We start from the raw sequence: 23,371 nt of genomic DNA on the forward strand, positions 1-23,371 counted from the left end.
TGGTGTGTCTCTTCTGCAAATTCTTCCTTAACCAGGTTAACCTGTGGCTGTTGTTTCACCCCATTCTGCTCCTTGCAGGGTAACTTTCTGTTCTCTTAGCGCTCGCTATTCAAAGCCTCCCAGTCAGGCTAAGATAAAACAGAAAGCGCTGCGTGTATGTTTGAAACAGACAGAGGGAGACACCAGCACACACAGTTGGCGGAAGATGGGGCCACGACTCAGCTGGTGCTGGATGCCGGAACCCGGCTGACCTTTCCACGTGTCCCCAGCACCTGCAAGGCTAGTAGGGCATTGGGTTTCCTTTTCTCAGGAGCGGGGGCGAGCCCGGAAGAGGCCGGACGGCCGTGGGCTTAAATCAGGGCGCTCGGAGGCCCTCTCTCGGAACACGTGCGACCCGCGAGCTGCTGGTGCGGAGGTTGGCCTGGCTTTCCCGCAGCGTCTGTGCCCGCGCGTCCCCAGCCCGCCGGCGGACGCCAGGAGGCGGGCCGCGGCGGCGGCGGGCGGGTCCCAGAGCTTTCCGCAAGCTTGCAGGGCGGCCTAGCGAGCGCGCCAGGCCCGGATAGAGCGAGCCTCAGTGCAATACTGCCCGAGCCCGGGCGGGGTCTCTGTTCTCTGGCAGAGGAGGTCCCTTGGCAGCGGGAAGCTCCCTCTCTTTCTCTTGCCGCCGCTCCGAGTCTGCGCCCTGGTGCCAGGCGCCCGGCTCGGCGCTCCCCTGTGCTCGCCCGGCGCCCACTCATTCGCAGCCCAGCCTTCGCCGCTGCCGCCGCCTCCCTGCTCCTCCTACTTTCTCCAGCCCGCCGCGGCCATGGCGGACAGCGCCAGCGAGAGCGACACGGACGGGGCGGGGGGCAACAGCAGCAGCTCGGCCGCCATGCAGTCATCCTGCTCGTCGACCTCGGGCGGCGGTGGTGGCGGCGGTGGCGGCGGCGGGGGAGGCGGCGGCGGTGGGAAGTCGGGGGGCATTGTCATCTCGCCGTTCCGCCTGGAGGAGCTCACCAACCGCCTGGCCTCGCTACAGCAGGAGAACAAGGTGCTGAAGATCGAGCTGGAGACGTACAAACTCAAGTGCAAGGCGCTGCAGGAGGAGAACCGCGACCTGCGCAAAGCCAGCGTGACCATCGTGAGTGCCCCCGGGGGCGCGCCGCAGCGCCGACCTCCGCCCGCTCCAGGGAGAGCCTGCACCCTGACCCGGGCAGCCCCTGGGCTCCCCGAGGCTCCTGGGGACCCGCAGCGAGCACACTCCCTACCGAGACCTGCCGGCCTCTGGGGGGTGGGGAAGAGGATGGTGTCCTTTCGGGGGCGCGCGGGTCTGTCTTTTTCGGGGGTTCGGGCCCCTCATAGGGTGCGGGAGAAGGCAGCTGGGACAACCACCCACGTTCCCTTTTCACCTCTGCGGAGGAAGCCCCTCCGGGTCAAAGCTGGAGGCTGGCGGCGTGGCTGGGGGGCGGGGTGGGACTTCTTCAGTCCTTGCATGCCTGAGGGGTGCGTCCACAATCCGGAGAGCCCTATGCTGGGGAAGAGGGAGGAAGATGGGGCCTGTTCCGGGGGCCTGGCTTGAGGTGCGGGGGGTGCGCAGCTGGGCTGGGCACTTTGCTGGCATCAGGACGGCGCTAGCTGGATCGCCCCGGGAGGAGGCGGGAGAGAGTGGCCGGGAATCCGGAAAGTGGAGTTTTCTGGCCAGGATCGAGAGGGAAGGGCGGGTACCGGAGCTGATGCTCCTACCTCCGTTGGTAGTCCTTTCCTTGGTGGGGAGGGTGGAGGTGGGTGGTGGCGGAGGCGGTATGCAGCCGGGAGAATGCAGTAACTTACACTGGCCTGGACAGAGTGAAGGGTATGAAACCTGGAGAGGCTGAAAGCAGAGTGAAGGGTAGCGACTCCCTCGCTGAGCCAGATGTGCGTGTGTTTGTTTTATTGGTGGTGAGGTGTCTGTGGGTATTTTGCCTTTGAGTCCAGATATTTGATTGGAGAACTGACTGTCTTCTGTTTCCAGCTGTCCCCCAGAGACTCCGCGGGAGAGGGTAGGATTAGGTGTGTAGGTCTCCTTCCTAGTGTAGCAGGCGTTTAGAAAGGCCACTATAGTTGTGGTGGGGCGAAACATAGCTGGAGAAAGTACACTGTGTGCTCTCACCTAACATCCCTGCCAGCTAGCCGCATCATTAACATGCAGAATCCCCATACAGACAGCTCTGTTCAGATCAAAACAGTTTCCCAGCCAGGAGCAGAGAAGAAGAACATGTTAAGAAATCAAAGGGATAAACTGCTGTAGCTGCTGCACAATGGCTGATAGACCGAACCTTCAGATGGAGAAAAAGGCATGAATTGGGGCATGGATCAAAGATCACACTGTGGAAATGAACTGGGGCAAGTTCGGGATGCACCTGTGCCAGGAAAGTCTTTGGTGGAGGAGTGTGTATGTGTGAGTGGGTATGTATTGACCCCCAAATCTGGCTCATACGTCGGAAGTGGATGGCATTCCGAATTTGTTTAAAAAGCAGATTTCCACCAAAGTTTCAGTGTGATTGGCAGCCTAAACAGAAGTTGATTGTAGAAAGACAATTTTGGCGTGCTTAAATCCTGTCCTGGTGAATGGAATTGGAACTGAAGTTTTTGAGGTGCCCTTTTGGTAGGAAGGGGGGAGGAATTTGCAGAGGCAGCCACTTCCAAGCCTCCTCTGTAACTTTCTTGGCCAAGAGAGATGTCTGCTGAGTGAGGGTTTGAGAAGAGGGAGATGTTGGTGGAAGCAGTTTATTTAAGGTTTGAGTTAGTAAATGAGAGGGTTGGTCTCTTGGAGAATGTGAACCACAGAAAGTAGTAAAACGTATGAAACAGAATCTCGAGCTTCTTGCATACAGTGAGCAATTCAGGTTGTTTTTGTTTATTTGGGAGGGAGAACATGGGTTGGAGATACTATGAAAGGGTTGTCTGTTTGACACCTGACCATATTGTAAGTAGGTCTGTAAATTGTACACAAACACGTTGGTTTTGCACAGACAATTTCATTCCTGTTGTATAAGATCAGAGTCCTTCTGAACATTTGGCTTAAAGAGTGTGTAAGGTGGTGGTTTTATTTCTTAGCATTTACGCTTAGCTACAACTGACTTCCAACCAAATATACTTTGTGGCCTTACTAGTAAATTTTAAAAGTTGCTTTAGATGACAGTTTATAAGTACCAGAAACCTCTCAGTTCTTCCTTAATCTCTGTTATATTCAGGGAGACAAATAAAAGTACTTGCGGTTTATATGGTTACCTAGTACTTGGCAGGTGGTTACTAAAACATATGCAAAGAAGAGATTCCTTTAAGTTTTTGAGAATTTTGTTAACGGACCTTGGACCCAGATTGTGTTAGGGTGGATTTCACCTCTCAGGTATATCTTTTGGGAGGAGAAATGTGTAACTACATGAAATAGGTCTGTGGATGTAAGGAGTCCTTTGAACAATGACATGTCATTGTTTGTCAAGATTAAGCTAAATAACCCCTGACAACTTTAACTTAAATATAGCCCTTGCTAATAGCTGCCTAAGAAGTTTGTGACAAGGTCTAGATATTCAATTAAGTGAAGCTTTGCTAGATTTTTCCACTATTTTTGTTAATTTGAAGCAAAGATCGTACCGTAATCCTATTACTTGCTTTCCTGGCTCTTATTAGTTCCTCTAATATTAATTGTTGCATTCTTGAGCACTAAAGGTGACTATGGATGTCTTTCCGTGAATGTGTTTGGGAAGGTACATTGCTAAGCAGCCATACCCTGGAGCAGAGAGGGGCACCCTCTTTTTTCTTTTTTTCTTTTTTTTTTAACAGACTTTATTTTTAGAGCAGTTTTAGGTTTGCAGCAAAATTGATCGGAAAGTACAGAGATTTCCTATATACTCACTGCTCTTTCTGCCCTCCCCTATTAGTATCCTCCACCAGAGTGGTACATTTGTTACAACCAGTGGACCAACACTGACACATCATAATCACCTAAAGTCCATAGTTTACATTAGGGTTCACTCTTGGCGTTGTATACTCTTTGGTTTGAACACATGTATAATGACATGTATCCTTCATTATAGTATCATACAGAGTTGATCCAGTGCCTTAAAAATTCACTGTGCTCTGTATTTCCATCCCTTCTTCCTCTGGCAACTGTCTCCATAGTTTTGCCTTTTCCAGAAAGTCATATAGCTGGTATTGTACAGAGTTGTAGCCTTTTCATTGGTGTCTTTCTTAGTAATATGCATTAAAGTTTCCTCCATGTCTTTATGTGGCTTGATAGCCCATTTCTTTTTAGCATTAAGTAATATTCCATGGTCTGGATATACCACGGTTTATCCATTTACTTGCTTAAGGACTTGGTAAGTTTTGGCAATTATGAATAAACCTTCAGTGAACATCTGTGAGCAGGTTTTTGTGTAGACAGAAAGGGTTTCAGCTCATTTGGTTAAATAGCAAGGATCACAATTACTGGATTTTGTAGTAAGAGTACATTTAATTTGTTAAACTGCTGAACTGTCTTTCCAAAGTGGCTATAATGAAAAGGAGTTCCTGTTGCTCCACATTTTTGTCAGCATTTGGTGTTGTCAGTGTTTTTGATTTTGGCCATTCTAACAGGTGTGCAGTGGTGTCTCATTGTGCCCCCCCCACCCCTTTTTTAAGCCAAATCCAAAGGCCAATAGAAGTTCTTAACCAATGGTTATTTCTCTCTCCTTTGATGGTGTATAAATGCTTATTCCGATCAAGCTACCCATGTAATAAAGGACTATTTTTGTGGGTCCATGCCCTCAACATTTAGAGGTAAACATCATCTATGGAGAAGACTCAGCTATACGAGGCCCTTCATCCATGTCTACGAGTACCAAGTGCATCTGGGAGTTAGAGCTTACTCCTTGTATTTTATTTGGGAATTAGAAGTGGAATGGAATGTTTTCGAGTAATTCTTCAATTTCTCCCAGTAAACTAGCAGTGAAACCAGGCTGCTGATTCTAGATCATAGTTTCTTCTTTGAAGTGGAGAAAACAACAGCAAATGCTCAGTCACCCTGTTCAGTAGCTTGTAGATGTTAAGTTAGATCTATCTGGCTTGTACTGCGAGTGAAATGTAATTGGAGGTTATCCGATTCAGTATAGTGAGAGGTATTCAGGCGCGGTGGTCTCTGAGGAGGTGAGGAAATGCAATTGTGGGCAGTAATTGGATGGTTTCAAAGTTCTGGACTGGTTGCTAGTATTCTCGGAGTATAGGTAAGCTCTCACACCTAGTGTGGCTAGTTCTCTAAGACAGAGGTCCTCAATCCCTAGGCCTGGGACCAATATTGGTTCATGGCCTGTTAGGAACCGGCCCACACAGCAGGAGGTGAGTGGTGGGCCAGCAAGTGAGGACTCATTTGTATTTGCAGCTGCTCCCCAGCACCAGCATCACTGCCTCAGCTCCATGTCAGATCATCTGGCATTTGATTTTCATAGATGCACCAGTCCTTGGTGCCAAAAAGGTTGGGTACTGCTGCTATAAGGTGTGAGCCTTTTTTAGATCAGTTCAGATCTTCAGTGTTTGGTTTGAAAATAAAGGCCTGTAATAAATCACTAGTATTTTAAGTATCTTTATAACCATAAAATTAGTCCTTCGTAACAGCAATACATAGGCGTTTGGAAGTTACAGTAGAAAAATATGTTGGTACCTGGCTATTTTAAACATCAACAGTGTAATGGTTTCATTAACCAGTAAAAGCCACCATATAGTTAATGTTGTGGATTTTGAATTATTTACTCTGGAAGCCTAACACACTATTTTCCATTTTTAAGACTTCATTTTGGCAGACTCTTTATCAGATCACCATTGCCCTTGTAAAGAGGTATAATCTATTTCTTTTTTTTTTCTTGTTTAAAAAAAAATCTTAGATTCGTATGGAAACACTCAACTTCAGACATAACTTTGAGAAAAGTATGACCTAATGCTCTAATTGTACATAAGTTCATTCTTCCTAAAGATGCTATTTTTATATTCTACAGTTAAAGTTCTTCATATTTGTATGTTCCTTCTGTATGTTTCACATTATCTATATTCAGTTGAAAAAACACAAAACCTTAGGGGAGTTTGTGACAGTCTTTTACAGTGTTCTTATTTATTTTACTGGGGATGAGGAATAGTTCAGGAATCACCAGTATCTGGTTTTTGATGACTCTTGTTTAGAGCAGAGAGACAGCCTCAAGCAAAACATCTGACATAGTCATTGCTTGCTTTAAAACTTTCAGTGGCTCCCCGTTGCCCTCTGGACCCAAGTAAATGTTCTGACGGTGTACCAGCTCTGCACAGTCTGGCTCCTGCTTGCTTCACAGACGCAGCCCTCACATTCTCGGAGCTCTCACTAGGCTGCACTCTAGGATGTACCTCCTGCTCTTAATTTCTTCCCTACTCCTCCCCTCCTTTCTACCTCATAAATCCAAGGAGGCGGTACCGCTACCCCTCTTGCCACCCCAGTATACACTGGCACTGTCTCTTTGTCAGCCACACACACTGGGTTTTGTGCCCTTTCATGTCCCACAGGACCCATTTGCCTCCCTATTACATAGATCTCCCCCAGGGGATGTGTAAATTCCTCTGGGGGCAGAATTTGCCTTGCTCAATCCCATTCCTCAGTGCCTGGCATGCTATAGACACTCAACAGTTGTTGATGTTGAGTTGATTCCAGAGGCATTGGGTGATGAAGTGTTTTTTGTTGTTTGTTTTACTGGGGTGAGGGAACGGATACTGTCTCTGACCTTGTGTTTGTAGACACTCTCCTGCTTGTGTCCTGCTCAACACCCATTTTCTCCATAGTTGGTTGAACAATCTGAGTGGATGAATGGATACATTGTATACTTTTGGGGACCATTACAGTCAATGCATTCCCCAAGCCCTTGCCTTCCAACCATGGGTGATGTTGTGGGCTACCTTGTAGCATATACCTAGGTGTTCATGATACATTTCACCTCTGAATGGGGACAAAGTGTCTTCAGGTTCACCTTTTAAAGGGTTTTTGAGCAAGGCTTTTAGGGAAGTGGCTCTGTTGGAAGTATTCATTCAGACTTGACACTTCAGTTTTGGTGATGGTGACAGAACTGCAGGCGGTTCTTAAGACTTTCTTTAATGTTGAAATGCCCCCCAGCAGCCTCTGGGAAACAAGTATAGAGCATGATGAGGGGGATATAGCAATGCATGTACTGGTGACCTGCTGAAGCTCCAATTGAAGTATCTGCAAATAGGATTGGGCGACTTGCTGAATCCTTGTGCGTGTCCCTGTGTGGCCTGCAGAGTGGAGTTTGGAAGGTTGATGTAGTCTCACACGCAAAGTACTTCTCTGTTGATGTAGTCTCATACGCAAAGTACTTCTCTCTCTCTCTCTCTCTCTCTCTCTCTCTCTCTCTCTCTCTTTCTCTTTTTCTTCCTTGAATCATGCCTTGCAGAGATAATCACTACACCTAGAAATATTAATCTGAGCTTTTCAAGTATAGCCAGGATGAGCAAAGGGTAACACTCATCTTCCTTGTTCCTTCCCATACTTTTTTCCTCTGTGGGTAGGTGTTTTTTGTTTTGTTTTGTTTTCGAGCACAGTGGAGTTGTTTTTGAATAGATTGTCAAAGCTGGGAAAATAAATGTTCAAAGGTCCAGTGTGTTGGTGGTGGTTGAAATTTTCTTTGCAGGGAAACTAATGCTGTGGAAAATATCTCTAATCTTCAGGATCTTGGAGTGGTGGTAATTTGCAGACCCTTCCTACTTCCCCCAAGGCTGTCAAATTTTCTTATCTTTTAGGGCTGTCAGGCCTGCAGCTGTGAATTTTATCCCAGTGCTCAAAACAGTAAATTGCAAACAATACTTCATGTAGTTGTTGTCATCTAGGGAGAAGAATGCTAAAAAAAAGAAAAAAAAAAGGTTGATAGTTTGATGGTTATTTGGCATTAACTTACCCCCTTCCTTATTATCTGTCCCTAGATATAATGGGTAGGATGCAGTTTAATTATTAAAATTCATTCTAATATTTGTCCAATGCCGAGAAATTTTCTGTAATTTTTTTTCTCTTCCCTTTGCCTCCTTATTAAGGCACAAAGTAGCCTATGATATATACAGCCTGAAACAGGCGGAATTCAGCCTACAAGTACTTGTGAAGGGCCGACTGTGCCAGATACTCTGAAATATCCAGAAGGAATGTAAGGGCTTCTCCAGCAGCCTACCAAGGATTTTACTTGACATTCATTCAGCTTGGCCCTGGCTGGGTCCTGTAGGGAATTCCTGCCCGGAGCGTCATGAAGTACAGAAATAACCAACATATAAGTAGAAGCAAGAAAGGAAGTTCACACCAACTCCTGTAGGGATGCCCAGGGAGGGCTCTGTTACCTTCCACCTTCTTAACCTAAATGGAATTCATCTACCTCATGAATCCCTTTAAGGGACACAATGTGTCATATTTGCTCAGTTCGATTAGTTTGTAGCTTATTGTGTAGGGCAGAGTTGAGGAGAGTTGTTTCTCAATTTGCCTCTGTCAGGTGGCATGGGAGGCTTCTGCTTTTAATTTTTTACCTGGTGTTTGAAAAGAAAGGACATTGATGATTTAATGTCATAATTTGTTTCTGCCTATAGATCGAAATTATCTAGGATGTTTTCCTTCTGTTCCTGTTACACTCCGGGGCCCACCCATGTTGCTTTCACAGAATATTGCTGGATGGACTGGAATTTTCTAAGTCTTCAGTCTGAAATAGCGAAAGCAAAGACTTTTTCTGTTAAAATTAATTAGATACTAGTTTATGGGCAATTTCAAATTCCAGTGTTTTTAAAAGCCGTGTTGATTGACAGGATAATCTTCCAGGCATCTGTTCCAGATCAGATCATCTTGGGTGCCAGGTGTGTGTCCGGGGTGATCTGGTTAATACCCTCCAGGGCATCTGAGGGCGCTTTGGGATCACTTGAGGCCACTCAGTACTGAGGAGCAGAGTTGGGATATTCAGCCAAGACATAGGTCATAATTCAAAAACATTTTAAGAGGAAGGTGAAGGATGAAAACAACATGGAGTGTGGGCAAACTAAAGAAAGTTCTTAGAAATCCAGTACCTGCATTAAACACTTCATGTGTTGCTCTCACAAGTGAGCAGTCTTTTGTGTGATTAAAAGGGCTGAAATAAACTCGAGAGAAAAATCATTTATTTGGTTTTTAATTGTGTTTGCATCTAAGCGGTAATTTGTTTTCAATTGTCCTAATAAACCAACTCAAATAATAACTTCTATTGAGGTTTTCAGTTGTTGTCTTTTGGTTCTTCATTGGACAGGACTTAATTTATCTAAACAAAGACATTTTCTGAGAGTCAAAACATTGTGTCCCAGCTTCATTTAGTAGCTCCTGATTATAGAAACATTAAAATTTGAGGGGGGGGGGGAATCAGCTAGATGATTTTAACATCTTTGTTAAGCAAAGAGTACAATTTTACCATAAAGTAGACGTTAGGACTCCTTCTGGTTCAGATCACTACCTGGTAAGGTGCCATGTCTTTTGGAAAGTATATGAACTATTTCACATTATTTCGAAACTCGAATACATGTTGCTTATTACTGAAAAACACATTAGGTACTCAGACAGAAGGACCAGTGACTTTTTTGTGTTGTGCGTGATTTAAAAAATTGTGGTAAAATAGCATTTCAGCCAAACCATAATTTAAGAAAGTTTGAAGAAAAGAAAAAAGCTTGAAGAAATTAACACTTCTTGTGAACCAGCATCACGCCACTTCCAAATCATTTTGTGTTGCTGTGATAACAGCCAGTGTTTGCCCCGTGCTTCCTAAGGGATGGGTACCGTTGGGACGGGTTTGCGTATGTCTGCTGTGTAATTCTCACCACCATCCCGTGTAATCAGTACTGATGTTATCCATTAATACAGACTTGTAGATTTAGGCCCAGAGAAGTTATGTAACTCATCTGAGATCCCATGACTATCCGGTGGGGCTGGAATTTGAACCCAGGTCTGGCCTCAGAGCTTCAGCACAAGACTACACAGCCTGTGGGAGGGTGGGATAGAAATTAATTTACAAATAGTTTTATCTTTATCTCACCGTAGGTGTTTCAGTCGTTTCTGCACTGTTTTGTTCTTTCAGTTAAAGTTGTCACGGCTGCCGCATTACCACAGCAGATTCCCAGGATGCCAGGCCTCAGGGAGTGTTTCCAGGGCAGCAAACTCCCTGCCTTGGAAAAGAAACAGTAACAGGGAGGGTGCCTCCAGTTCTTGGGGGCGACCTGTTCATCTCTTGCTGCTCCGTCTCCCTCCAGTATTGGGCCTCGGTCTGTTCCACCCCTTTACCCTGTCCAGTGCACCCCAGGAGGTTGCCACCTCTGCTTAAAGTACAGCAGCCATCTGGGGTCTCCATCCCAGTCTAGAATCAGTCTCTTTGTAGTACCTCTCCATTATAACTTCTACTTAAAAATAGTCCAACCAGCACAGTAGTAGTGGGTTTTTTTGTTTTTGTTTTTGTTTTGTTTTGTTTTGTTTTCAACGCGTGTATTGATCACGTGTTGCGTGCCAGGCAGTATGCCACATAAAGCGACTTGGGGACTTGGGACTGTAGTCAGGGAGCATTCCTCTTCTCATGAGGTGATTATTAAGCTAAAACCTGAAGGATAAATCGAAGTAACCTGGAGGAAGGTGGGAGTGTGGGCATTGGCAAAAGGAGGCATCCCTCCCTTACTCGTGCAGAGCCTGAATGAGGGGAAAGAAATGAAACCGAGGAGGAGAGCATGGCCTGGGTGGCAAGCCTGGTGCGCTCTGTTTCTGGGTTCCATCCAGGGGCCAACTGCAGTTGAGGGGAGGGAGGGGGCAGGGGAGCAATAGGAGCATTTCTGCATTTTCATAATTCTAGCTGCTTATTGCAGACATTTGTGTTTTCCTTCTAAACTATTTGATGACAGGTACTTTTGTCAGCATATTCTCTATAAAATGATCTGTTTTATTCCATGATAATAGATATATATTCAGGCTTACCATGTGCCTGGTACAGTTCTGAACTTTAGGGACTCACTTCATTTCACAGCAACTCATAGCCGTCTTCATGTCACAGTTGAAGAAGTGGGGTATAACAGTCTCAGCAACCTCTGGAAGGTTGTAGTAAGTGGTAGGACAGGGATGTGGGTGCAGGCAGTGTTGATGGTGTCTTGTGCGGTGACTGGCACATAAAAACCCTACCTTTTGAAGGATCATTTGCGTTTTTCCTCAGCCTTAACCCAGTAGCTGCTCTGTAAAGTTTGCGGAATTTATTTTGGGGGATGCTCAGGTAGACTTTTTATAAACTCTTAGCAAAGTATGACACACTTACAGTAAAGTACACAAGCTGTGAATGCACAAATTTATTGAAAAGTACTCAATGAATTGACAAAGGAATTTAATCATCACCCCTCTCAAGACACATGTTATTATGAGCTCCCCTTCGAAGCTCCCTTGCACTGTTCCAGTCATTCACCCCACTAAGGAGAAGTGACCTTGTTCTGACTTCTATCACTGTAGATTTGTTTTGCTTATTTTTGAACTTCAAGAAGTGGCTTTATACAGAATGTATTTTTGTGTGTGTCTAAATTATTTTGTTATTCTAGTTCATACATTTATTAATATTAAACAGTATCTATATTGTTGCATAAAGGGGTGGTTCTTTTTTTATTGCTCTGCAGTATTCCACTGTATGCATTTTCTGTATCTGTGGAATTGTTTTCAGTTTTAGCCTCTGCCCCCCCCCCCCCCCGTAGTCCCACCCCCCTTTCCCTCACTGGGCGTTGGGACAGTGTGAAAGGAGTGTGGCACAGCAGAGGACACAGGGGCCTGTCGAATGTGGGCTGTAGTTCATTGAAGGTTCTGGCTTCCTTACTAGCCAAGTTATATTGTAGTCAGTGTCTTTGAGCTTTCGTGGACTTGTTAAAATGACAGTCTTTAGGGTTCATAATAGTCTTGTTTCTGTCCCATTGTTTTTAGAAAAATCAAATAAGACACATTAAAGTATTTTGGTTATTTGTGAATTATTAAGGAAATGATAGAAAAAATTATTAGTAAACCCCTCCCCCCACACTTTTCTCTTGTTCTCCAAAATGTATTTCAAAATCAAAATTGTTCTTGATAATCCTGCGAGACGATAGTAAAATATCTGGAAAGCTGAGAGGGGGCGGTTAAGGCAGCAAGCTCCAGGCTCTCTGGAGACCTCGGGCTGGGAGCTCTGCAGCCTGGCTTCTCAGGGCCTGTGTTTCTCTGTCACTTGAGGATACCCGAGAACTCTGGCTGATTCCTAGGGTTTGGTGAGTCAGGATTAAATCAGCCCGTGTGGCTGTGTAAAAGTAACAGGACAGCAGGAGGCCAGGAGGCAAACGTTTCCTAAACGATCCGTTTTTTTCTTTTAGGTCAGTTGCAGGGCTCTGTCCATTATTTCTTGAAAAAGGCTGACGTGCCTTTTCCCAGTTTTCTGTCTGTAGCACTATGGGCAGGAGCCGGTCAAAACCAACTTCTCTGTCTTGTGGCTTTTGACCCTGTTTCGCCGGGGTATGGATTCCCCAGGCTGGACTTTGATGGTTGAGACACGAGTGCCGCTCCTGCTTAGCTACTGGTCTAAAGGAGAGAAACCACCACACGAATGTCTTTGGCATTGACTGACTTTACAAGTGACACGATAGCCCCAGCTTGTGAGCCAGGGGCAGGTCCATGGGAGGCGAGTAGTCTCTCCTTTTGCAGGGGACTCCTCAAGTGACCTCTTCTCTTACTGTTGCCTCTGGATGGCTCTGGCGATAGAAGTGGTAGCCTGGGAACTTTCGGAAGATTGAAGGAGCCTGCTTTTCACCAGGAGTCTTTCGTGGTTTTATTATCCTGGTGCAAAGGCTTTTGGTATGATGAGAGGGCACAAGGAAGACAGTTTGCCAGGGACTTAGCTGGCATTGTAAATAAACAAGTTAAAGTAAGCTGACTTGAACCCCGATTGCCCTTAGGTTTTTGGCTATCATCAGTCCACCAGGGAGGTGGGGCTCTAGCCAAGACTGTTGGAGTCTTTGGTTTCTCTGTACCTCCCTTCCAGGCTACTTTGAATGCCTTCCAATTGAGCTCTTTTTCAGGTAGGGGAGATTAGTACTAATGACTTTAATCCCTTATTTGGTTGGTTCTTACTTGGCCCAGAGCCTTGTAGCTTTGGGTCGTTGGTACCTGATGGGCGATGTGAAAAGGCATTTGGAATTGACTTATTAGGCCACAAATGGAAACCAGTAGGTTCTGCCGTTTTTCATAAATACAGTGCATTCTTTTCTAGCTCTCAGATTCCTGTGGACTCCCCTGCTCACCTTTTTGTTTTTTTGCTTTTATTGTTACATGTTGCAGATTAGCATTCTCCATTAGGCCGTCTGTGTGAATTATCCCTCCTTTAAATTTTATTTAACTCTTTTCTGTTTTTCTACTCTAGGGTTCTTTTAGAGAACTTGGTATAACGGAAAGAGACTTGGAAAGCAGGTAGGGTTGCCAGATATAGCAAATAAAAACAGAGAGAAGTGATGTCCAGGACAAACTAGGATGAGAAGCTGTATTTAAATTTCAGATAAGCAACGAATAATGTTTTAGTATATGCAGGTCCTGAATGTTGCATGGATCATACGTATACCAAAAAATTATTTGTTGTTTATCTGAAATGCAAATTTAACTGGGCAGCCTGTATTTTCTATACAAAAACAAACAAACCTGTACAACTTTTTTAAAAGAATCTCAGTTCTGCTCCTTCCCAGCTCTGTAATCATATGGCAACTTACCTGACCCCCCTAAGCCACTCTACCTTATTCTCTAAAAAAGGATCATGATGTCTTACTGCCCAGGTTTTGGGGATCAATGATGTGATTTAGGAAAGCCCTCAGGATGCACTCAGCATATCTTCCTTTTCCCACTTTATCCAGAGATTATGGATGGGCTTCTTGCTCATATTCTCCGCTGTGAAGCCAACCACGTGCCTCCTCTCTCCTTAGTGTGGCTCTTTGGGGGTCTTTTCAGAATGTCACCTCCTGTTCTTCCAAAGATGCTCTCAGTTTGCTTTCCCTTTTTCTGGCTTTCCACCACTAACTTCCTTATTTCTTCCTCTCTGGAAGCCAACTTTGACTGTATCTCTCAGGTGTCTCCCTGTATTTGGCCACATGCTACCAGCCCTCTTGTTTCATTTCTCCTTTCCTTTTGAGCCTGAAATGGCACAGGGAGAACTGGGCTTCTCGGCTTCTCGCTGACTGTGGGGCCAGGCATCAATCATGTATTTTTTTTGGGGGGGGTGGGAGTGGGGGAGTGGGGAGGCCTCAGTTTTCTCCCCAGTTCACTTAGAAGGCTTGTTTAGAATTTAAGGATTGCAAATTGGCAGCCTGCGTTTGGCCGGCAGGTGAGCGGTTTGGCTTCAGAGTTTTGAAAGACCTTTGAAAGAGAATGTCGTATGACAGGCAGAGACGCTCTAGTTTGTCCTGGACATCACCTCTCTCTGTTGCTTCACAGCACCCCTGCTTATTTACTTACTTCTCTGATTGCAGTTGGGTTTGAGACCCCTGGAGCTATGCTGCAGGTCATGACTAACGAAGCCAACGTGCACTGTTGGATTTAGCTCTTGAAACAAAACCACGGGGCACAATTATTGCAGCTTTACAGACTGAGAGATCCCAGGTACAGAGGAGTTAATTTGCCAGGGTCATTCATCTGGTAGGTGGCAAGGCCAAGATTTGTCAGCCTGGCTCTGGAGCCCTTGTCCTTAAACCACTGTATTGTATTTCTGTGACCATTTGCACTGTGAGGGTCTATGAAATTCCTTGTAGTTCAGAATATAGCACAGTTTAGTTGGTTTGTATTTTACATTCATAATCCAAGTCCTTGCTCTATCGTCTGGGCAGTTGGTCTGATTTTCAAGTAGTGAATCCTCATAATAAATTTCCCTTTAGGATCCTCCTTTTTCTTACAGATGTTTCCATGAGTTGCCTCTTCCTGTGGTCTTTCTCTAACCCTTATAGATGAGGAGGTTTCGTTAGTGTTCATTTAACTTAGTAGCCTTTGGATGCCTGCTAAGTACCAGCTGTATGCTTGAGATGTTCTTTTAGGAACAAGGCGGGGTATGAATAATAACTGAGTGCCCTGCCCTGGGCTAAGAGAACCCAAAGCATAAAGAGAATTTGGACCTGCTGTGAAGGAACACAGGGGCTGGTCAGAGAGACAGGTGAGAAAGCAGTGACTACATCATGGTTGAATGAAGCCGGTAAGTTGGCTTTTTTGGGTTCACGTGGAGTTAAAGGGAGAGAATTTAACCCAGGGAATTGGTGATCCCAGTGGTGGATTTGCTAAGAATGTAACTCACCTGGAGGTGCAGTGAGGCAGCGTGGAGCTTTGAAATACCAGGACACCATCTCTGGAGGACAGTGTAGGGAGGCTATGTTATCAGAGCCCAGGGCAAGGGTCACTAAGAGAAAGCTGGAACAACGGTGAGCTTGGAGACAGGAATGCTGCCCAAGGTGGAGAAGAAAGGGGAGAAACACCCTCATTCTTCCTACTTTTCTTCCAGATCCAGTTGGAAGTTAGCTGATTTCCGGGAACTGGGAGGTGCAGCCTGCAGAGGTCACTCTACCTTGCAGAGCAGGGGAAGGACAATGGAGGGATCTTGGGCCAAGACTGGCCCAGGAAGAAATGAAAATGAAATGACTGTTTTGGCCTGGGCAGTTGTTGAATACTTCACAGATGACAGAATGTTGGAGGACTTGCAGGGTTTTATTCCCTCAGGAAGATGTGAATGAAGGCACTCCAGGGAATAGGAACTGCACGGACAAAGGCATGGCAGCTGGAAACCGCAGGCCTTCACTAGTAGCATCGCATGCAACTCCGAATGGCTGAATTGATACTTGAAGTCTTCCATTCCTCTTTTTCTGTCTCAGAAGCCCCTTTCATAGAATGCTTTCTCATGTGTCCATGTTGTCATTTAGGGCTCGCCTGAATTTTCTCACAGGGGAAAGCCAAGCAGGGAGCTGCACTCTGAATATCCTCAAGACCAGCTGCTTCTGACACAGAGCATGTGTCATTTAACAGTGATAAACAGCTCGGGATGCCTTCCCAACACCAGAATGGAGTTCATGGCCAGTGCCAGTTACATTCGGTGCCTGGGTCCCATTGCACCTGGGGCTCTGATGAGGATGCAGATGCCTTGGGAGGAGACATATCTGCTCATGTTGATGACTTAGTGGCCTTGTCCCCTAGCCCCAAACATCTGGCACTGGGTCATGCTGTTAAAATATATTTCTCACATTCCCCTGCCGTGAAATTGGTTTTTATGATGATAGAAGATTTTGTTTAAACTTTTTTTGTGAACATTTTCAAGCACACATAAAAGCAGAATGGATTTACAAACCACCCAACTTTACAAATTATCAACACATGGTCAGTCTTGAAATTGTTTCACCCATAAATAGTTCACTTTGCATCTCTGATAAGGATTTTATAACCACCATACCGTGATCACATCTAAAAAATAGTAGTGTATTTTCCCTAGTAAAATCATGTTTGAAAGGTAAATAGCAGAGGCTTTTCTGGAATTAAATATATTATCTTTGCTTCCCTTCTGCTTTGAACCTTTGCCCCCATACTTTAAGGCTGTTGGCCTCAAATCTGAATCTCTCCCCCTCTAGAATGTTGACAGTAGGCTTTGGGACCTTTTACCTGCTGGCCTGTTTCTTGATATTAGTCCCCCAAGCATCCTGGTCATGCGGGTTTTGCCCTCAGGAAGGTATGCAGACGGGCTTCCCAGCCACAGTGACACACAGCCGGGTGAATCTCAGGTCACCATCTTGTAAATGTGCATGTGGGACAAGAATTTTGGTTTTTCAGCTTGGCTGCAAGGACATCTGAAGTGAGGCATTCTTTGCTGTCTTCCTTTTAGCTGGGAAATGTCTGATGAGCATCCTGGAGGAATTATGCTGTAGGAAGGTGGCCTGGTGTCTAGAGCTGCTAGAAAGTCTGGTGTAGTGTTGTGTGTGAAGCCACACAGGGCTGGAGAGCACCAGACAGGAAGCTGTGGGCATTGTGTGCAGACACATGTCTTCTGGCCAGGTAGAAAAATGAGACTCTTACCCAGAGTCCTCAGCTTTGAAATCTACAGCTTGTGCAGCATCTGTAGGATGGTTTTAACTCCATTGTTTCATTTGAGTCTTGCAACAAGTCTATGGGGTACGTAGTGGGAACCTCACAAACAAAGGATCTAGGGCAGCGGCAAAATGTTAAATTATTGGCCAGGCAATAGTGCTGGGAGATGAGACAGGTGTGATTGCAAAGTAGATGGCCTCACTCCCAGGCCAGGGTTCTTTCCACTCTGTCAGGTTTTTTGTAGAGAAGGCGAAAAGTGGTCAAGAAGTTCAACACTTAGAAACAAAGGAGACTGAACATAGCTTTAACAGTAATTCATGAAGGAGAATGAGGTAAAAAGTAACAGGTCTCCATTTACCGGAAGCTATCCAAATACTTGCTGGACCTCTGCAAGATGGATCACCAGATGTGGGTAATGAGGCCTCAGTTGGGGCTGGGACAGGATGGCCAACCCCTTCGCTTATAAGATCCAGGAATAGAAATGTGGACAGTTCTAGCTGTTGAAGTTAGCTCCAAGGGAAGGTCCAGATTATTTTACTTTGCTCTCATTTGCCTGCGTCAAATATTGTTTAAAGTGGGCCGCTGACTTGGGGACTTGGGACTTTGGTTATTTTTGGAGCTGTTGCTCTTTGTGGGTATAATTTGACCTCTGTCAATAGCCTTTCATCTTTCAGTCAGTGGTTCCCAAACTTTGCTGTCCATCAGAATCACCTGGAGAACTTCAAAATTCATATCTGGGGTCATATCCTTCAACCTCTGGAGAGAGGAGCCAAACATTAGAATTGTTTTAGAGTCTCAGGTAATTTAAAAATTGCTTTTGACCCAGGAACAGAATTTGGCAACCACTGGTCTATACATTTGTGAGTACGTAATATTTTTACTTGAGGCTTGAAAAAATGCTACCCTTTTCAAAATATTCTTTTTCTTTTTTTCCCATTAGTTATTTTTTCCAGCTTTATTGAGAAATAATTAACACACAACATTGTGTAAGTTTAGGGTATACAACGTGTTGATTTGATAGACTTGTATATATTGTGAAATGATTACTACCATAACAGCTAACACCTGCATCACCTCACATAATTACCTAGTGTTCTTTGATTTTTTAATTGCATTTTTTTGAATAGGAAAGACATCTTATGATATATTATCCCCTTCCCTTTTACACAAAAGATGGTGTAGATGAATCTTTGTTCTATGACTTTTTTTCTTTCTCATTTATATTTTGGAGATTTTTCTATAACGGTACATTGATTACTTCCTCATTCTTTTTCATACTTGCATAGTAATTCATTGGGTATCTAATATGTTTTAGGTCTTTGGTTCATAATGTTACAACCTTGAACATGGATCATTTTGTATGTGGGTGAGTAAGTATATCTACAGGGCTACATAGTGTTGGCTACTGCTCACCTAGCTCATATCATGTACCAGTCACTCTCTTAAACCATTTCTTTACAGCAGTTCATTCTTCATATCAGTCCTGTGAGGTAGCAGGTATTATCTCCATTTTACATACGAGGAAACTGAGTATCAAAGGGATTGTGCGAGGTGTCCAGAGTCACACTCTAGAGAATGGCACAACCAGAATTCACACTTAGGCAGATTGACTCCAGAGGAATTCCTTCACTTTAAGATACTGACTTTCAGGGTAAATTCCTAGAAGTGACATTGCTGTGTGAGATGTGCAATTTATGTGTAATTTGAATAGATGTTGCCAAATTATCCTCGATAAGACTCGTACTCATTTATACTTACATTAGCAGGATACGAGGTTACTTGTGGCCCCATACCACGTTTTTATCAAACTTGGATTTTGCCAATCTGGTCATTGAAAAATGGCATCTTGGTGTAGTCTTTGCAATTCTCTCGAGGGTGGTAGGTAAGCATCTTTTTATATGTTTGTAACATTTGTATTTCCTTTTCTTTAAATGCCTAGTTCATAGTCTTTCTCATTTGTTGGGATGTTGGTCTTTCTCCTCTTCGTTTTCTCTCAGCACTCTATTACAGAGACTTGCCCTTTTTTCTAATTTTGAATTGCAAAAAAATTCCCACTTGTCATTTATCTTTTGAATTGGCTTTAGGTGTTTTTTAAGCCACAATTAAGTTTCTTTTGTACTTTCTTACTGTCATTTATAAGCTACAGGAAATATTGTTGTGATATGGCAAACCTTATGTTGTATTTACTGTCGAAGAAAATTGTAGACAGACGATTGTCGTGTTTTTGTTTAAATAATATACAGTGCATTTAAGAGAATTTCAGAAGAAATTGAAGTAATGATGCTAGATATTCTTTTAAATCTCATTAAACTACTCAAATTCATAGCTGAATATTCGAAACATATCTCCTGGTGTCTTTTCCCCTCTCATTGTTCTGTACAGTTATCACTTTATATCTCATATAAGATCTTGAATTAGGGAAAATCTCCAGTGACGAATTGTTTGCATTCTGGATACTACTACTGTATTCTTTTCCTCTCTCCAGAACTTTCTTAAGAGGACTCGAGTTTAACTGGCATGATTTCTCTGTCCTGGTCAGTTTCCGACTCTGTTTATCTGATGGTTTTATTTTACTCTGCAGCATTTTCCATTTCCCCTGCCTAAGATAGGTTTAAAGCTCTGGACCTTAAATTTAATCTTCTTTCATAATGACCAGTTAGCCAGTCATCTTTGTTCATGCCACAAACATTTCTGAGGATATTCTGTGTGCCAGGTACCTTACTAGGGTCTAGGGCACAGTCCCTGCCTCTTGGAGCTTATATTCTAACAGGGGGAAATAGACATCAGACAACTAATTTCGAGTTACAGAATTAAAATTGTGATAGATACTTTGAAAGATATGCAGATGATTCTCAGAGGATATGATAGGGGGAACTGAACTAGTTTGGGGCAGCCAGGAGAGTGTCCCTGAAGTGACATGTGGCTCGCCATTGTCTGAATAATGAATAAAAGTTAACCATGCAGAGAATTGGTAAAAGCATGTTCTGGGCCAAGGGAACAGGCCATGCAAAAATCTTGAAAGCAGCAGAAGCATGGTAAATTTGAGGAACTGAAAGAGAAGTGTGGTCGGAGTATGAGCTGGATGTGGCCTGAGGAAGGATCTGGAAGTAGGTGGGGCCAGTTTTGACAGGGTTTATAGTCTATCTTCTGACGCTACCGAGTTTGTGAATAAACCCTAAACCACTAGTAAAATATTTAAGACATCCATTTGAAGGGAAGAGACCTACTCTTTGGCTTTGTTTCTGTCTTCAAACTTCTGAGCTGAGAATACCTTAAATGTCACTTATTGTTAGTCTTACGCTCATTTTTTTCAAGTGATAAACCAGGGAAAGGAAATGACTTATCCCAAATCCACACTGGTAGCCTGCAGTAGTGTCAGGACTTGACTTAGGTCTCCTGATTTGCAGACTGTTGTTCTTAGTACTCTGCACTTCCACTTCCCTCTGAAGATAAGTTCTGACTAAAAATTAAAATCTGTTCTAGTGTGTGATTTTATTTTTCCTGATTTATTTGAGAAATATTATGAAAGTATGAAAATTAAATCATTAAACAATTTTGTTGGGTAACATTTATTAAAAAGACCACATGAAAAGGGAGACCGTCATCTGGAACATGGGATCTGCTGAGGCCATGTCCATGCTTTTAATCCAACAGTGTCTGTACAACCTTTAGTATCTAGAGCATCGAATTCAAGGAGCAATGCTGGCATATGTGCCTTGTAAATTAGGAATAGGTTTTTATTCCAGTGACTATGCCAATCTAGAACTTTATTCAGATGAATACATTTGGCCTGCAAAAAAATGACATTTTAATTCATTCCTTTTTAGTTTTTCATTAAGATGTATTTTTGCCAACAGTCTTCACGTTTTAAAATCCAAATGTGGCAAAAAGATATGCTGCTTGTTAAGCAAACGTCCTGACTTGGCTGGAGGATTGAAGAACGAATGAAGATGGAGGGACTATAGATATACAGTAAATGTACCCAGAAGAAATTTCTGTGTTCCTGTCCCTAGTGGAATTTCTTAGCATCTTACAAATGTCTTAAGGAGTCCTGTAACCTGCACCTGCAGTGAGTCAAAGACCTTTCCTCATTGGAGTCTGTGCATTTTTGTGTTGTAATTATCTCTGAAATGTCTCATGTGCACATTACAGATCTTGGCTGCTTAAGTTAGGGATGGAAACGGGGCCTGGAAGAAAAAGTGGATTCATCGTACTACCAATGAGGTGGGCCAGAGGAGACATTTTAGGGCGAGTGGGGAGGAATGATTAATATTAGAGTCTTAGATAAGCAGGGGTCGGATGTAGGAAAGTTCTCTCATGTATGGGTCAGGTGCCTGGGACTGTGAATGGAGAAGAAGCAAGTCATCCAGGGTGTGATCTGGGTCTGCAGTGGGCACCAGGAGCCTGAATAGGGCTCGCTTACTTAGCAAGTTTGTAAGGTAAGGTAGAGAGGTCTTCCAGTGTTTCCTGCCCGAGGCTGTCACATCTCTTTGCATATTGGTGGGTTTAAGACTGTAGATGAAGACAAGCAGGAGCAGCCCACTGGCATTTTCCCCAGAATGTTTGATGTTCTTTCTTTACCCGATTCTATCATTAAGTATTATTAAGTGCTCATCTCTTGTTCTCAGCACTGAGCCCTCTGCTGTTATTCACTTTGCAAAGATCATCTGCGACTTACATTTCACAGGTACAAAATGTATAGTTTCCATGTTAAAATTGAAAAATGTGAATAGTTGTATATTTTAGGAAAGATAGGCTTAAATATTAAATAATTGGTGCTTTTGGAATTCAAGCCATTCAAAAGTGAAAGCTAAGTCTCTTATCCTTGATCCTGGTTTGTCTTCACAGGCATAACCACTGTTACTAGTTTCTTTGGCATTTTCTTAAGTGTTTTTCTGGGTGTATTTTATGCAGATATAGGTTGTGCTTGTATTGTCTCCCTTAAAAACATATGCAGAAATAGGAGCACATTGTACATGCTGTTCTGTTTCTTTTTTTTTTTTTTTTTCCCACTTAATGCATCTCATGAGTTCATCCCTATCAGTGGGCATAGAACTGCCTCATTTTTTTGAAGGATTCCCTCTAAATTATTCCATGTGGGCGGTTTTTATTTAGCTCTTCCTCTTTGGATTGTTTTCAGTCCTTTGCTTACTACAAATAGCCACATTCTTTAAGAATTTTTTTTTAATAAGAACTTCAGCAATAGTTCATGAATATTATCTGTAGGATAAATATCTAGGAGTGGAATTACCAGTTCAAGGAGTATATGTTTTTAAATTTTCTTGTTTATATTCATATGAGCAGTATTAAGTCATTTTTTTGTTTATTGTCATCCCTCTTTTCACTAGTGATTTTTTTTTTACTCTCTTGTCTGTTTTGGTCTTTTCTTTGTCCTATAAGTAGAAACATCTTTTATTCTTATACTGAGTTTTGAAGTTCTGACAACAACACATTAAACTTTATGTGGTGTATACTGTGTACAGAGTCTTTAGATCCATTTAAGACAGGCTCTACTTTGATCATCATCAGTCCATAGGATAGGACTTTTAGCCCACGTTCTTAAGGAATTTTAGGGAGTTTTAGAGTATAGTGGATTTCCTCGTGAAGTACATAGTCAGCTGAGTTCAGCCCAATTTATGTAAGCCGAACCAGTGAAAGGAACAGCAGCTTTTAATATTTGGTCCATTTGGACAGGATTTATAATGTGAGCAACCTTGCAATAAACATTACTTATTAATTAGGTTTTTTCCTGTCATTAACCTGTGCTTACATGGGTTTAGTCGATAGAATAAGAGCAAAGAGAAAATAAAGGAAAGCCTGGATTTCTAACTACAGAGCCTCGGGGGGTGGGGGTGGGGGACGAGATGGCTCCCACAAAAAGTACTAGCACTGCTTCTGGTATTAGTCATGATAGTTGAATCATCAGCTACATCTGAGTACATCTTAGTTTTTGACACTTTCATCCTTCACAAGGTACTGATGCCATCATCTCACTTGAAAGCCACAAGAGGGAGTTTATTTTCCTTTCTAGCTCCCTGTCCCCCAACTCCCAATATCACCTTTCATTCACTGTTATACTTTAGTCTTCTGTAGAGCTGACATATTGTATGGTTTTTGCAAAGACATATAGTGTTTAACTCCAAAGACTGATCGTAAGATCCATTGCTAGAACAGAGAAATGGAGATGAGAGAGATCACGGTGGGCTGATTACTTAGCTTGGTGTGACCCTTCAGAATCCCTGCTACTTACTGTTTTTTGGAGGTAGCAGTATATATTTTTTT

At 43.5% G+C, this 23,371-nt stretch overlaps 1 protein-coding gene across 1 annotated transcript in view; it reads left to right on the plus strand.

Annotated features, from left to right (window-relative positions):
- The first annotated feature begins 205 nt into the window (after positions 1-205).
- Positions 206-23,371, plus strand: part of CCDC6 (coiled-coil domain containing 6) — a 97,629-nt gene continuing 74,463 nt past the window's right edge. The window contains exon 1 of the mRNA XM_016127619.2: positions 206-1,120. Within this exon, the coding sequence (XP_015983105.1) occupies positions 806-1,120 (315 nt within the window). The 5' untranslated portion in view covers positions 206-805. The remainder of the gene's footprint in view (positions 1,121-23,371) is intronic.

This window comes from Rousettus aegyptiacus, unplaced genomic scaffold (assembly GCF_014176215.1).
Source record: "Rousettus aegyptiacus isolate mRouAeg1 unplaced genomic scaffold, mRouAeg1.p scaffold_m13_p_6, whole genome shotgun sequence".
Taxonomy (NCBI): domain Eukaryota; kingdom Metazoa; phylum Chordata; class Mammalia; order Chiroptera; family Pteropodidae; genus Rousettus; species Rousettus aegyptiacus.